The 15774-nt window shown below is 33.1% G+C and overlaps 1 protein-coding gene across 14 annotated transcripts in view; it reads left to right on the forward strand.

Annotated features, from left to right (window-relative positions):
* SK (small conductance calcium-activated potassium channel) overlaps positions 1 to 15774 on the forward strand; it is a 248143-nt gene that overhangs the window by 226435 nt on the left and 5934 nt on the right. For 3 of the 14 annotated variants that reach the window (XM_089736384.1, XM_089736391.1, XM_089736394.1), the window contains 12 exons: positions 5101 to 5230; positions 5416 to 5511; positions 6132 to 6305; positions 7176 to 7199; positions 7636 to 7778; positions 8149 to 8253; positions 10111 to 10246; positions 11670 to 11780; positions 12364 to 12491; positions 13044 to 13113; positions 13703 to 13822; positions 15255 to 15397. In XM_089736384.1, coding sequence (XP_089592510.1) covers positions 5101 to 5230; positions 5416 to 5511; positions 6132 to 6305; positions 7176 to 7199; positions 7636 to 7778; positions 8149 to 8253; positions 10111 to 10246; positions 11670 to 11780; positions 12364 to 12491; positions 13044 to 13113; positions 13703 to 13822; positions 15255 to 15397 — 1380 coding nt within the window. Of the gene's footprint in view, positions 1 to 5100; positions 5231 to 5415; positions 5512 to 6131; positions 6306 to 7175; positions 7200 to 7635; positions 7779 to 8148; positions 8254 to 9547; positions 9684 to 10110; positions 10247 to 11503; positions 11615 to 11669; positions 11781 to 12363; positions 12492 to 13043; positions 13114 to 13702; positions 13823 to 15254; positions 15398 to 15774 lie in introns of all 14 variants that reach the window. The other 11 variants (XM_089736392.1, XM_089736399.1, XM_089736396.1 and 8 more) reach the window with 8 other exon arrangements.

The raw sequence follows: 15774 nt of genomic DNA on the forward strand, positions 1-15774 counted from the left end.
ATATTAGCATTCGGCACTCCTCTATATTCTCTATCTGTGTGGGAAATTTCATACTCCTCCGTCTGCGCAATTTTCGTAAAAAGGGATACAAAGTTTTTCCTTCACTTATTAATATATAGATACTGCATATCGTCGTTTTAAGAACTATCTCAAATGAAAGCTATAGGTAAATATTAAAGCTGTAGACACATAACAGTTTTATTTTTATAAGGTAGATAGAACTGTGAACTATACGAAAAGGTTAAGAAGTAAAAATCTCAAAAAGTGCACATAGCAGATTTTGGTTTGACAGCGACGATATGCATATGCCACTGTAATAGCAGGCCACTGTATCTACATTGGTGGTTTTTACTGGTGGTAGGACCTCTTGTGAGTCGGCACGGTTAAGTACCACCATCCTGCCTATTTCTGCCGTGAAGCAGTAATGCGTTTCGTTGTAGATGTCTATGGGCTCCAGTAACCACTTAACACCAGTTGGGCTGTGAGCTCGTCCACACATCTGAGCAAAAAAAAAAACATTTTAATTAATATTGTAAATATGAGTTTCGTATTTTCTTCGGCTTTCGCGAGTCTTAGAGATAATTAAAACTACTTTCACGGAACCGTGCGATACTTTTAAAAGAAAACTATACTGTATTCGAAATGTCAGAAATTAAATACGAGATGTGAGATTTCAATCTCTATTACATTGGTCAATGATGAGTACTTAGAGCAGAAATAGTCGTGAACGTATAGACATTTTAATATAAATATTATAACCGCGCGAGTTGCGAGTCTAGTTGACTCCTTGAATTTTCGCGCAGCGGACCTACCAAAGAAATGCATAAAATGACACTACTTAGTATAACAGAAATAAAACCTAGTTTACTATCTGAATTATGTACGGTTGCCTCTAGTCCAACCAATACAGTAAATTAATTATGTAAAAGCTATTATAACCAGTTTTTCGATACCTGGAAAAGCAGTTAGAGTAAAGAATTAAAAAAAAAAAACAAATGACAAATGGGACACCACGCAAACACATGCAAAAATACATCAATGCAAAATAATATAAATATTATAAAAATGATGTAAAATGTTTTATTTATTTAGCTTCATACGTTAAAAACTATGCTTTATAATAAACTTTATCATATATCTTGCAAAAATGAAACACTTCACTTGACCTTATATTGTTCATATCAAGGCACATTTTTGATCAAGTCTCTTGGGCTATCAAGAACCTATAGCAACATAATAAACCGAGGGTCAATCTTCAGCCCAAATCCGGTATATTCTCTAGAGATGAGAATGTATGAAAGGATTACTATTATTTTCATGAATAGATATTGTTTGGACTCCGGAGAACTGGTATTTCGGTGTAAGTGTATTTTTTATTTCGAAGAAGAGTGATTAGGTCTACGACCTACTTGTTATGTAGAATTTGGCCATCGACACCGAGACATGAGACTGAGGTCTTTACTGAAGACAGGTCTCCCTATGAGGTCTAATATAAAATGGTTGTCCATACTTTAAATCAGAACACAAGACGGCTCCACAGCAGAACTTCAAATCATTCTATCAAAAATTAGCACAAAGGAATTACTGCTAAGCTTATGTTTTGGTTAGTCGGCAATAGTACTAGATCTATTTACTCGTGCAGTATCAGGTGTGCCTCTTCATAAAGATAGCTCGCCACGCGTAATCATTTAATAAATAGTTCGAGAGACTATTAACATTATAATAGGAAGTCATCGTGGCCTAAAGCATAAGACGTTCGGTGTACTCACATCAAACGATGCAACTGTATCAATGTTTGAATCATAAAAATGTACATATATCCCCCTAATCTTGAATAATTTTGCCGGAAATGATATCTCGCTGGATGAAATCAACATGTCATCTACTTGGTCGCAAAATAATAACCTATTCGAATTTAATCATAAAATTAACTATTATTTCATACTAATCGTTATTACTAAAACTATTATTTAATATAACTATAATCATAAATATAACTATTATTTCAGTATAATTGGCACTTCAACCTCATTCGACCGTATTTTCCTAATGACGTCTATCGGTTTCAGTAATCGCTAGTAAAGTAGCTATAAGTCCTTTAGCTATTTCTTTCATACAGTGTTGTGTAGGAGTTGTGGTTGTATCGGCTGAAATTAAATCATGATCAGTAACCTAAAATTACTGTGTCGGATGCTATAGAGTATTGACCACCAAATCTTCTTAAATTACTTCCTTTTATTTTTCATTTCTACGTTTTACTCATGACGTACGTTTGACTCCCGTTTTCGTCATGGAACAAACCTATTTAAATAGAATTTGTTTTGCCATTTTTTCTTTCATAAAGTTTAGTGATTACTTTCTTGTGAGTTCTTTCAGAAATGTTTCAAATGCAAAGTACAATATCAGAAAATCAATAAAATAAAAAATCGTGGCATTCGTCAAATAAAAGTATTGGTAATTATTTTTTACGATCCATCTCTTAGACCTCCATTAATGGTTAAATTACACTATTTATTGTCTGAGAAATATCAATTATAAGGCTAATTGTGCATTGTCTTCAGAATTTTAGTTTCGATATAACAAAATATTTTACTCTTGTCTATTCTAAGACTTAACTTGATCCCACTTAACGATCTATACGTTGGCAAAAATGTTATTCAAAACATCGTTTGTAACAATGACTTAACAAAAACCTTCCCATGGATCATTTACAAAATCTAAGAACCCGAGACCTGTTCGTATCAGTATTATCGAACTTAACGTATTGTGTATGAGACCTTTTTGAGACTTTATTACATGCCTTTGCATGTAATATTCCCTAGCATATAATATCACTTTCTCGGACATCAGCAATCTTTTTTGTTTGAAGTTTGGTATTTAATGTTCATCAGGCTACATTTTAATTTGATTTATATCAAGAATTTACTCATCATTATAATTGTTTCTCAATAACTATATATACATATTAATAATTAAAAAGAAGTTATATTTTTTGAATATTACTTCGATTATATCATTTTAATAATGGTTTGACAGCAACGTTAGAGGAGGGTGTTTTAAATAAAAATGTCTCCACAGATACTTTGCTTGTTGTCTGTATTAAGAGAAAAACACAACGTTTGTGTATTTTGTTACATAAAAAGCATTCACACTACAATTTACCATTCACCAAATTACTATAACTATACTAATTCAAATGGCTTAGTTTTTTAAGTCTTCTATTTATGTCAATAATGCTAAGGAATTGAATCGCTTCTATGTTCACATGATAAGATGTTTCGCTACCGATGTTTATTAATCTATATATTAATACGTGAAGCAAAAACTTTGTATCCCTTTTTACGAAAATTGCGCGGACGGAGGAATATGAAATTTTCCACACTTATAGAGAATATCGAGAATAAGTGCACAATGCTAATATTTTTTTAAAATAATGCATAAAAGATACTTTAAATCAATAAAGAAAACATTACACACACTACATACCATGTATTTGACGCACACACGCATGCATAGTGCATACTATTTAATGTCAAACTTTTGTTCTTGACGTCTGTGGTCAAATTGGGAATTGATTAAATATTGTTTGTCTTTATTTATATTTTTTTATAGAGTAGCCTTGGCGAAATTTGTGATCATAGAAGTACAAAATACAATCATAATAGTGTACAAACTTACAATTCCAATGAATTATAGTCGAATTTCAACTACTGCGGGACCTCTAGTTCATATTATTATGAAGAGATTGAAAGAGGTATTCGTCGCGTGCATATCGAAAGCTAATAATCATTTTTAAGTAAACTTATTAGAGATCATAATTGTTTCCATACATATAACAGATTCCATACATCGTATACAATCGCTTTAAAATCATCATACGTCCTCGAACGAACGGAAATAGCTTGCATCAGGGTCGTATCGATTTTCTAAGTCTTCAGATCGCTTATTTCAGATTCCACACATTACATGCAATAATTAATTTTATTTGATCTACTCAGTGCTTCTCTGAAGGGGATAATCTGATTAGTAGCGCCAAATTAACTTTTTTTATTATATTTAAGCGACATTCCACTTCATACGCGACATTTATCTTTGTAATTAAGGCTGCGTTTTATTTGGAATTAGCATATACAGTTCGATATTTTTAACTGAACTTCAATTTAGTTGACTCCATTCAAATAGCTGAAAAAGTAAACTTTGCTTCTGTAAAGTTCACAAAAATGTCTCTTAAACCTTTCAACCCTTTTACCCCTCGATATGATGATAATAAATTTGGATCAGTTATTGATCAGATAGTAATATATATATATACGATTCTCATTCAACGGCCCCAATTCAAGATTATCTCCGGTGTTATGGATGCCACATGAAATAATAACATTGAAATCCAGACTTTGAACCAAACACCTAAAAGACACAGGCTCTGATCGGGAATCTCACTCGAGCCGGGCGATTATTCATCGTTTTCGTAGACGCTTCTAAAAAAAGCTGATTTAAGTTTAACTTTCTTTTTTCTCCACCTTATCCCACTGGGTGGGGTCGGCACAGCGAATTTTCCTATTCCATTCTCTTCTATCAGCCGTCATCTCAACACTCACTCCTCTCTCTCTCTCATATCGTCATTCACACACTCCATCCATTTTTGTTCGGTCAACCTCTTCCCCTCTATCTTGCACTACTATTTCCATACATCTTCTAGTCAGAGCATCTTCTCTCTACGCATGTTTTTAAATTTAACTACCATTTAAAAATGTATTAAGCAAACTTTATTGTTTTCGATTGTTCGGATTTAAAATTCGATTTCGCACCAAAAAGTCGTCGTTTACATCTATTAACGTTACTTTAGAACAATCCCGGCGAAGACCAATTAAATCCTAAATCAATCTAACGGGAACGATCGAGGACGGCATTAAAAACGTGTCCGCCCTATATTTATCAGCTCTAATCTTGTGACCCAAATACTAAAACAATGCAAAATCATTAAAAGTGAGCTTAATACTGTTTATTGTGATGAACGAAATATTCTAACTACATTTTGTAGTCTTAAAAATAAAAATTTAAATAAATAGTAGAATTCTAAACTAATATTTTAAATTTCAGGTTAGGTAGGAGAAAGGCGTTATTTGAAAAAAGAAAACGGATAAGTGACTACGCTTTAGTAATGGGGATGTTTGGAATTATAATTATGGTAATAGAAAATGAACTCTCAAGTGCCGGTGTTTATACTAAGGTAATTTGATGTGATTTTTTATGGATATTCTCCGTAATTTTTTTCTACAGCTTCAAGAACAGTTCAATTTTAATAAACAAAACTTATTATTATACCTTTGGAGAAGAACTATATCGAGCAGCGGGCATTTTTCAGCTGAGAAAGTTAAAGAAATATGCTAATTGAGTTGCGGTCTTTAATTTCAGGCATCAATATATTCACAGGCGTTAAAGACGCTAATATCAATGTCGACTGTGATTTTACTTGGCCTAATCGTCGCGTATCACGCTTTAGAAGTACAAGTAAGTTGAATTATATTTTGTAATGAAATGTGCATCCAACGATTAATTATAATTAATTCCATAAATCCTTTTATTTATATTATACAAAGAAACAAAATATATGATGAATAAAAAAACTTGAATATGATAAATAAGATCACTTGAAAAAAAAAACAATGCATTTAAAAAACTTTGCAATGTCATAAACGTATGTAGCTTTCCTTGAGTGTCATTTATGGATGAGCCGTAAAATTACCTTACAATTAAATCACAATAAAATAAAAAAGACTTTTCATAAAACACTGATATTATGTTTAAACTCCGTCTAGGTATTTACATAATTATTATTGAAAAAAGTTTGGTCATAGACTGATTGGATGTAATAATCAAATAGTTTAAGATACTAGTAAATAAGCTCTGTACAAGTATTAAAATATTAATAATATTAAAATCTGTAAGTAGTATTTTTTCATATTAAAAATTGAAATGATATTAATATGTTACGTAACCACCACCACACACAAACCACAAAAATATGATTGTTTTTTCGTCGACAAGCTTTTATTTCGCTTTTATTCTCTTTTTTTAAGTCAATCACAATGCTCCAGCTTTCTTAGTCTTGGAATTGTCTTTTATTTCAGTTATTTATGATAGACAACTGCGCCGACGACTGGCGGATAGCAATGACGTGGCAAAGGATAGCGCAAATCGGCCTCGAACTGGCGATATGTGCCGTTCACCCCATCCCTGGACAATATACATTTACGTGGACGACAAAGTTGGCCAACAAGGGTGGAGTGATAGGCGTTGAAGTGGTAAGGGACATTACCATACTGATTCATCACGTTATGTTACTACTTGTTTTTAGTTTGTTACTGACCCATATCAGTTCGACAGAGAATTTTTGTAACAGTTCATGAAAAAATTAAGATAAGTAAAGCATAAGTATATTGGTGGGAACCTTTGATTGGCTTTTTCTTTCTATTATTCGTTATATTATTATACTATTTTAGTTAGCTGTTGGTTCTCCTTGTAGTAAATAAATAAATAAATATTATTCAAAAACACTTTAATAACAAGCCAAACTAGAAATTAACTTAGCCATTTTATCGTATTGTTATCGATCTTTGATACGTTCGAAAGCCAAAATTATGTGGGGATCTTGAAGTTGGAAGTTGAAAGTTGGAAGTTGAAAGATACCAATATAATATAGACGTATAGATAGACATATACAGGTTATAAGCTAAGCTAAAAATTGTGCTACAGCACGTAATCATGTTTATTACTGAATGAATTTCACGAAACTCTCAGTGGAATGATTTGATGCTGAATTAGGTGAAGCCTGAACTCTCTTTCCGGTCTCATTTCACTCATGAATTTCGATTTCAAAAAACTCTGAAGAATATTTCTACAACTCTATATCAAGCTTCAGTGTACTTTTAAATCGACTTACTCAGATTACGAGCATTTTTGAATAAGTAACAATGTATTACTTATAAATTCATAATCACTTTTAAATATTGAAAAGTGCAATGGCTTCAGAAAGTTAATATGCTTTTTGCCGCTTGTAAAATACATAGTTTTTGCCTGGTTGTGTATAAGTGATACTACAATATAAATTAATAAGAGATCCAATTATGGCATGATTGGTGTTTTATTTTAACTAATGTAAGTTTTCTTCTTAGGGCACGATGTATAAGCAAATTCAGGTCTGTATTCAAAGTTTTAAGTGATGTTAGAGTCCTTGTCTAAAGCATGTTCCCACTTGTGTTTGACAGTGTGTGTTCATTAAAATGTTTTATATATGTTAATTATGATGTTTGACTTAATAGTGAGAAGGTTTTTAATGCGTGCTTAACAAATAATGTATGTTCAAAAATTAAAAGAATCATTCAAAATCTGCATGATCCAAAACGAATACTCTGAATTAGACTGTTATAGTATCGATTATAAATATAGTCCTGTTGAGGCAAAAAGTTATATTAAGTTAAATCTCACCAGCACAGTGTTTGTTTTTGAAACCTGTACTGTAAATTGTAGTTAAAGCTGACATCACTTGAAATTATGTCTTATTTTATACATACTTTTTTTGGTGGCGGTACTTACTTGTTTTAAGGATAAAATTGAAATTTTGATTTTTTGCAGGTTCCTTATGACGTCACGTTGTCACTGCCGATGTTCTTTAGGCTGTATCTTATATGCAGGGTCATGTTACTTCACAGTAAATTGTTCACGGACGCTTCATCCAGAAGTATAGGAGCTTTAAACAGAATTAATTTTAATACTAGGTGAGATTTTAATGTTTTGTTATCATGTTTTATTGGCATTTTGAGTAACGACTAAATTATGCAAGAATTAAAAGCGTCGCTGTCACAGCTATCAAAGTTCATAAGAAACAACAAACTTACTATAATTTAAGATGGGTGTTTGCATATTCGTGATAGACTTCAGCTCAAAAGGTTTGATAGTCATTATTCTAAACTGAGGTATTTTGCTGATTAATGCAAGAAAAATATTAGTACTAATAAAATCGTTTTTATTTCTGAAGAAAAGTTTTTTCAAAATACTGAAGTTTATTTATTAACATTCATTTAGGTGTATGATTTACTTGTTGAATATCACAAAATTCATGATTTTTTTTGTTCATAATTTCCGCAGATTCGTCTTGAAGACATTAATGACAATTTGCCCCGGTACTGTATTATTAGTATTTATGGTGTCACTTTGGATAATCGCAAGCTGGACATTACGACAATGCGAAAGGTTAGTTGTATTCTTGTTATTTTGATGTAGGTAATAAATATTTGCATAGTTCTTAATATTGGACGGGAAGGTCCATCCATGTAACAAATTTGTTCATTGTATTGATTCGTATTTGTACCTTGTCGACTCATTCGATTCCTATGTTGTATATGGTGAAAATTATTTGGCTTCCATGTCTTTAGTTTGGTATCCACTGTTTTAAAGATTTCACCGTGTATTGCCTCAATGGGCATGCTATTGCTTTTGTACTGTGGCGTTGTACATATTGTTTATTTTGGCTTTTTCAACCCACTGTGTTTTATTTTAATGTCAACGTTATTTGTATCCGGAATTAATGTAGCGACGCTAGGTTCATTTTCATCACAATAAAAATGTACAAGAGTTTGACTTTGACTACTTTCGCAAGTTATGTAGATTCTGGCAGAGATATACACGTTCTATAATATCAAATACTGTTAGTAATCACGTTAGATTTAGTAAATAAATTACGATTCAATGTAAGAGGACGCTTGTTGTGATATTAAAACAGTTATTATTATTACTTGCACATTATATGGTACATTGCTTTATATGGTGCCGGCACATAACAATTATTTTTTATGGCACAAACAAAATAGTTTGTAAAGTTATTCAAAACACTTCTATTAGTAAGGACAATTAGTGGATCAATAACGGTTGTCTTTATTAAATTATTAAACACGCATTAAAATGGCTCTAAGAACCAACATTTAGAAAAGCTTAAAAACTTGAGATCATTGTTGCACAAAGTCATCTCACTCCATTTAACCATGCATCAAAACAAATTAAATCTTCCACTTATTTTAAGCAATTATTATTAAAAAGCTTATGAAATTTTCTCACTCTTGTGTGTCACTTTCTTCTCTTCTCTCCAATATTTCTTCCAAGTGTTTCTCTTTGTTGTCATGATTATCTGTACCTTTGTTAAACTGAGAATCAATTCACGCATGGCTATTTGGTAAACAGTGAATATTGATGTTTAGACTGCACGTTGTATTACAATATGTTTATTATACGGTATTAGTACGTATTATCTGTGTAGTAAGTTTGATTTCCAAGTTATAGGCATGGCAGATTAGTTCGAACTTAATGTCTGTTGTGCTTAGGAATTTTGTTTAACTTTATCATGGCAAACAAATTAGCTCTGATACTTTGAAATGGAATTACATTACTTTGAAGCTATTTATTATTATTCTTGATTGTGCCAAGTTTAATGAAGTATACGTTTTTAAACAAATGGTTATTTCTGGTTCTTGTTGGGCATTTTGGCTCACAGGTTCCATGATGAAGACCATGCCAATTTGCTAAACTCAATGTGGCTGACAGCTATTACGTTCCTCTGTGTCGGCTACGGTGATATAGTTCCCAACACGTACTGCGGCCGTGGCATTACCCTCACCTGCGGTATGGTGGTATGTATCAATAAATAAAGTAGGATTTTCGGTTCGCTTGATATCAATAACATTCTTCATGCGATCTCTAATACCATACGTTTTATCTAGGCATCGCAAGGGTTATTGTTAATTATGGTGTTTACTAAACTTGCCTTGTCTAGGGAATTTCATTGTGCTGGTAAAGGTGAGCCATTTTATGTGTCCAGAATGAATTCACTGATATTTGAAGCAATTTCACAGTAAAACTAAATCAAAGTCAAACTCTTCAACATGGGTGTTTCTTTATTTCCTCTCTTTTGGTTTTATTTCTTTATAATTTATCAAACGCTTGCGTGTAAAGGGTATATAGGTTATATTACACTCGATACCGACTATCAACTCAATCGTTGTCGACGACAAGATTAGGCCAATGAGTGTAAACAGTTGAAATTTATTAACAATTCAGGTTTCACGACGAGGAACACGCTAATCTACTGAATGCGATGTGGCTAATAGCTATAACGTTTCTCTCCGTTGGTTTTGGTGACATAGTGCCAAACACATATTGTGGCAGAGGTATCGCTGTTAGCACCGGTATTATGGTAAGTTCCTTACAAACAAAATATACGACTGATCGTGTTGACTGACTATTTAAAGTTTCGCTCAAATTGTTTTTAAATTAAGGAATATAATATAATCGTTTGTATTGTTACTTAATCATCGCATATTGATGTTTTATTTGTCGGAATTGAGTATTTTCATAGCGGTCAGTCAACACTTCGTCATATACAAACTATATACACACATAAACACTGAGTTGCTTCACATTTATATCGTCAAGTCTCACTATGTCTCGGTGTTATATGTAAATGTTCACAGAATATGTAAACACAGTGTATTTTTTTAAGTGGTGAATCCGTTATTGTACTTATATAAACACTCTATTTGTGAAAATCACTTTCAATGTTATCTACACCGTAAATAGGTTTAATATTCGTGTCGTCTATAAAATTTCGTAGTAGTTCTTACAGGCCAACACAATGTTCGGAATACCTATTTCACTGATACAAGTACGGTTTTATTTTAATTAAATTAACGTCCATTTCCCTGTTAAAGCCAGCTATTAATTAGACTTTATATATCGTAGAATGGAATGCTTCATCTCTCCTTACTATCTCTAGATTCTCTCTTCACTTTAATATTTCACTGAATTGCACAATACGTTTGTTTAAAATGGCTCACTTTTCCTAATACTGTGTAAAAATTATGAAACATAACTGTATGCACATAAATTAAAGACTGAAATTCAAAATATATATATTTTTTAAATATAAAAATAAAATTGAATAAATACTTAAGTGTAATAATTTCTTGTGCACTCACTAGATGGAAATGCACTGATTGAACAAAACACTGTTGTGTTGGTTGATTAATATGCCTAAATTTTAATAATGGTGGTGAAAGTAGGAACGCATCACAATATTTGTTTTTTAAATTAGAATGCTAAAATTTACCTGCTTTCATTACCTGAAGCTCATACATTTTATTTAGCACAAGAGTAATAAATACAATTATTAAATAAAAAAATATTTTAATATTCTCCGCTGTTCTAAAATCTATAAGAAAAAACTTTAAATAAAATTCAAGATTGACTGACACATTATTACTAACGTGTCCGATTATTTGCTAGAACATTCCTATATGTCAGTTACTCTTGATCATGAATACTAAAACGATAGCACATAGCTAAAGGAATCTAGTTTTTCATTTTAGCCTTCGAAATCGCCTAATTGGAATGACGTTTCTTGACTGCTTAAACACGTTCGCTTGCATTTTACATTAAGAAATTCACTTAACAGGGAGCTGGATGCACAGCGTTATTAGTCGCGGTTGTTTCAAGAAAATTAGAATTAACTAGAGCCGAGAAGCACGTTCATAACTTCATGATGGACACACAACTTACTAAAAGAGTAAGTATTGTTGTGATATAAGTTCATCACATGTTATTGTTAATCTAATTAACAGGGGGCGGGATGTACTGCATTATTAGTGACGGTTGCTTCAAGGAAATTAGAGTTAACTAGAGCGGAGAAGCACGTTCATAACTTCATGATGGAGACACAGCTCACTAAAAAGGTAAGGTGACTGTCGGCTTCGGACAGTCAGTGGATATTGTTAAGGTAAGATGTTAGCAACCAGACCGAATGCGCTAATGAATTCAATGTTTTGAGTATACAGCTCCTTTAGGAACTCACCTTAATAAAATTTCGTACGTATTTTAAACATTCTTAACAGTTTTGCTATTGAATGATATTCCCTTGTGCTGTTCCGAGAAGAATTGAGTCATTCATCTTGTAAATAAAATATTTTCTTGTTATACTTACAAGTGGAAGTTTATTGTCATTCATATCCTGTAATCTATTATTATATTTATCAATAGAAGTTTTTCTTGTTTAATTGTCTTTTCAATACCTACATTTATTTTATCTAAGCTAAAATGTTACACCGACGTATTCTCTAACATAATTTAGTGTTCATGTCATTCCAAATTCTGTTAACTATCAGTAATATTCACATACATTAGTAAACGCAATGAATAAAATCTTAAATAAACTTCAAGAAGCAATTAGTTACGCTAATTATCATACTATTAATGCTACAAATGAATATATAGGAACCCGCGTAGCCTTTATAGAAGGGAATCAATTTTTGTTTCAAGCTGAAAAACGCAGCGGCTAACGTGCTTCGAGAAACGTGGTTAATATACAAACACACGCGACTAGTAAAAAGAGTTCATCCAGGAAGAGTGAGGACGCATCAGAGGAAGTTTTTGCTAGCTATTTATGCGTAAGTGACGTTAAAAATATTAAAAGCCTTGTTAATTTTTGGTTACGACTAACAGTGATTACATAAGATTGATGTACCATTTTTTTTGGAATATTCTTAAACTGCTTGGCGTTTGAACAAAAATTAACAATAAGCATGTCCTACACCACTATTTAAAAAAAAAGGTAATTGTATTCTATCTATGAATCTTATATCTATCTCTAGATATATGGTTGTTTATATAGTTATAACGCCAATAAAAGTGAGCGCATACGTTGTCTTGTTTTCTGACTGTCTTTACAATTTAGTTTCTTCTGTTTTATTTGTTTTTTTTTTACATTTAAAAGCGACTAAGCTTTGTTGCTCAAATGATAATTACTCTTACCGGATCTTATTAGAAACCGGCCATTAATTTAAAAAAAAACTTAAACTAGATTTATTTCATATTTCAAATAAGGAATTTGAGCTAAGTCCTCACTAAATAGTATCTACTCCAAATTAAAACATCATTGGTACGAATATAAGTATTCATATTTCAAAATACAATGCTACAAATAAACTACTGGTTTTCAGATTACGAAAAGTGAAGATGGATCAACGAAAACTAATGGACAATGCCAACACAATAACTGACATGGCAAAGGTATGTTGATTTCTTTAAATTATTGAATTTTATGCTAATGCTACTCATTATACACATCCATTTAAAGGTAGAGAGCACGTGGAGCCTTTTAAAAATTCAAATAAACCAATTCCAGCAAAAACCTGGGTTGAAATTTAATTTTTCTATATTCATTAGAGTTATTTAATGAAAATTGAGATCGATGCTAGCATGCGCTAAAAAAATTTTCCAAACCACCGCATATGCTTAAAGCATGAGTTTCGCAACGTAATTAAAGGTTTTTTACATTAAAATATAAATTTTAATTAAAATTATGTTTTTAATCTACTTTCATGTCGTTCATTTAAATATCGAGGTTGTAGTGGCGCCAAATTGGACGACTAATTCTTTAGATCCTGCATGGATTAGATGTAGTTTAAAAATAGAGGACTAGCCAAATTTTGAATTAGTAGACATTAATACAAACACACAGATACACACACATACATACACATACCAAAATAAAAAAGAACTATTATAAAGTAATTTTAAACACAAACAAACACAGACTGAACAAAACTGATGATTTGACACTACGATGGAGTTTGAACTACAAAACCATTGAAATTAGGACCCCTTTTTGTTACAGACACAGAACACGGTCTATGAGATTGTCTCAGATATGAGCACGAGACAGGACACTATAGAAGAGAGGCTGACTAGTTTAGAAGAAAAACTAACAACGTTACAGGTTTATACTGTGTTTTTTTTAATTGTAATACAGCATTTTTGTTAGTGTAACAGGTTTTCCAGTAAAATGTTAATTTATTATAATATAATATAGTATAGACGCTCCATACAATCGTATTGAGCAAGGCAACAAATCATAATACATTTGTTCACGAACATGTTCAACAAGTAAAGAACAATTTCGTGTTATAAATCGACAAATTTTAAATATTTAACATTTTCACAATACTATGATCAATTGATCACCCACGGGCAGATAACACTTATCTAACTCTTCGGTGATAAGGATGACTACCACAACCTCCGTACGTCGTATTCCTCAGTTCTGAGGGTCGTGACCTTTACTGAGCACTTTTGTCAGGACTATGTTCCTAAATTCACTTCTGTCCTCCGTGCAGTGGATAGCGACATTGATGCTGGATCCCAAAATCGTCTTAATCTGATCGGATCAGCGCATGGGACTACGCCCCCTAGGCCTCTTTCCGGTGATGAGAAGTCTTTCGAGATTGTCACCCTTTTTCCTCGCAACGTGACGGAAAAACTCTAAAATCCTACGTAGGCAAATGGTGGAGAGTCTCAAGGAGACGCCTAGTTCTTCCAGGATTGATGCGTTTGTCCGATGCGCCGTCCAGGGAATCCGCAGCATTTTCTTCCAGCACCACATCTCAAACGCGTCGATCCGACTTCGATCAGCCTTCTTCAGAGTCCATGTCTCCGCCCCATTTAAGAAAATAGAAAACACAAGACTTGTTACAAGTTTACGCTTGGTTTTTATGGAGATGTTTCTACCGGACCAGATGCTATCAAGCTGAGACATGGCAGTTTTTGCTAACCCGATACGTCTTCGAATCTCAGGCTCGCACGATCCAGTATTCGTAATCATGGAGCCCAGGTATATGAATCTTTCTGTTCTTTCAAGATGCAGTGACCCCGTGTGCTCCAGTTTGTTCATGCGGTCTATTACCATCACTTTTTTTTTGGAACGGGTTATGGCAAGACCAAGTTCGAGGCTAATTTTTTCAAGCTTGCTCATGAGAGCAGCCATCTCGCTTTCATTAGCCGCGAGAAGAGTGGTTAATGTTAAGTCTTCGGCTGCCTACTTGCCTGCCCCGTTGAGACCTGTGATTCCAGATAACTATTATCGCTAATTGGCCTGGAGTTTAATACCCTTCCTTCTTTTTCTCATTCGTTCTCTCATTGTTGAGGATCGTGATTCCTCCATAGTCTTCCCTCTGTTTCCCACCATCTATCCCTAGCTATTGCTTGGTGAAGAGTTTCGTTCACTGGCATTTCTAGTTGTTGCGGTACTTGGTCAGACCACCGCTTCGGGATTCGACTTCTAAGCCTTTTCCCTAATATTTTACGGGTAACCACCACTTATCCAATAAAAAAATAATTTCAGCCATCTTTCAGTCTCAAATTTTATTTATCAGGAACAAGTAAATAGTTTACCAGATGTTATGGCAAGGTGTTTACAACAATGCTGGGAGAGAGCTGAACAAAGAAGGAATTTTCTTCATCCAGACACCGCCGCTGTGCCTACGCCGCCATCGTCTACTATTACGCCTTATGCAAGGTTAGCTTTTGTTAATATTCTTACGACTCTGATTCATAGCTCTGTGAACATTAAATTAGTGGCTAGTTTGGTTCTCCGTTATTACCGCTGTATCAATTACCTCAATAAGAGTTGCATAACTCATTTATATTTCGTTCGAAGACAAACACGGTTGAGAAAAATCCTATTCAAAGCTGAAAGCAACATCGGGAAAGTGATATTGGCCAAGTGAAATAGGGGTAATAGCAAAAAAAAACGTGATCTTCACAAATAATGCCTGTATACACTCACTTTAGCGTTGACATAAATTACGAGTACAATCTATATTCTACATATATAAAAAATTATTGCTGTTCGTTAGTCTCGCTAAAACTCGAGAACGGCTGGACCGATTTGGC

The sequence above is a fragment of the Bombyx mandarina genome, chromosome 21 (genome assembly GCF_030267445.1).
Source record: "Bombyx mandarina strain Sakado chromosome 21, ASM3026744v2".
Taxonomy (NCBI): Eukaryota; Metazoa; Arthropoda; class Insecta; order Lepidoptera; family Bombycidae; genus Bombyx; species Bombyx mandarina.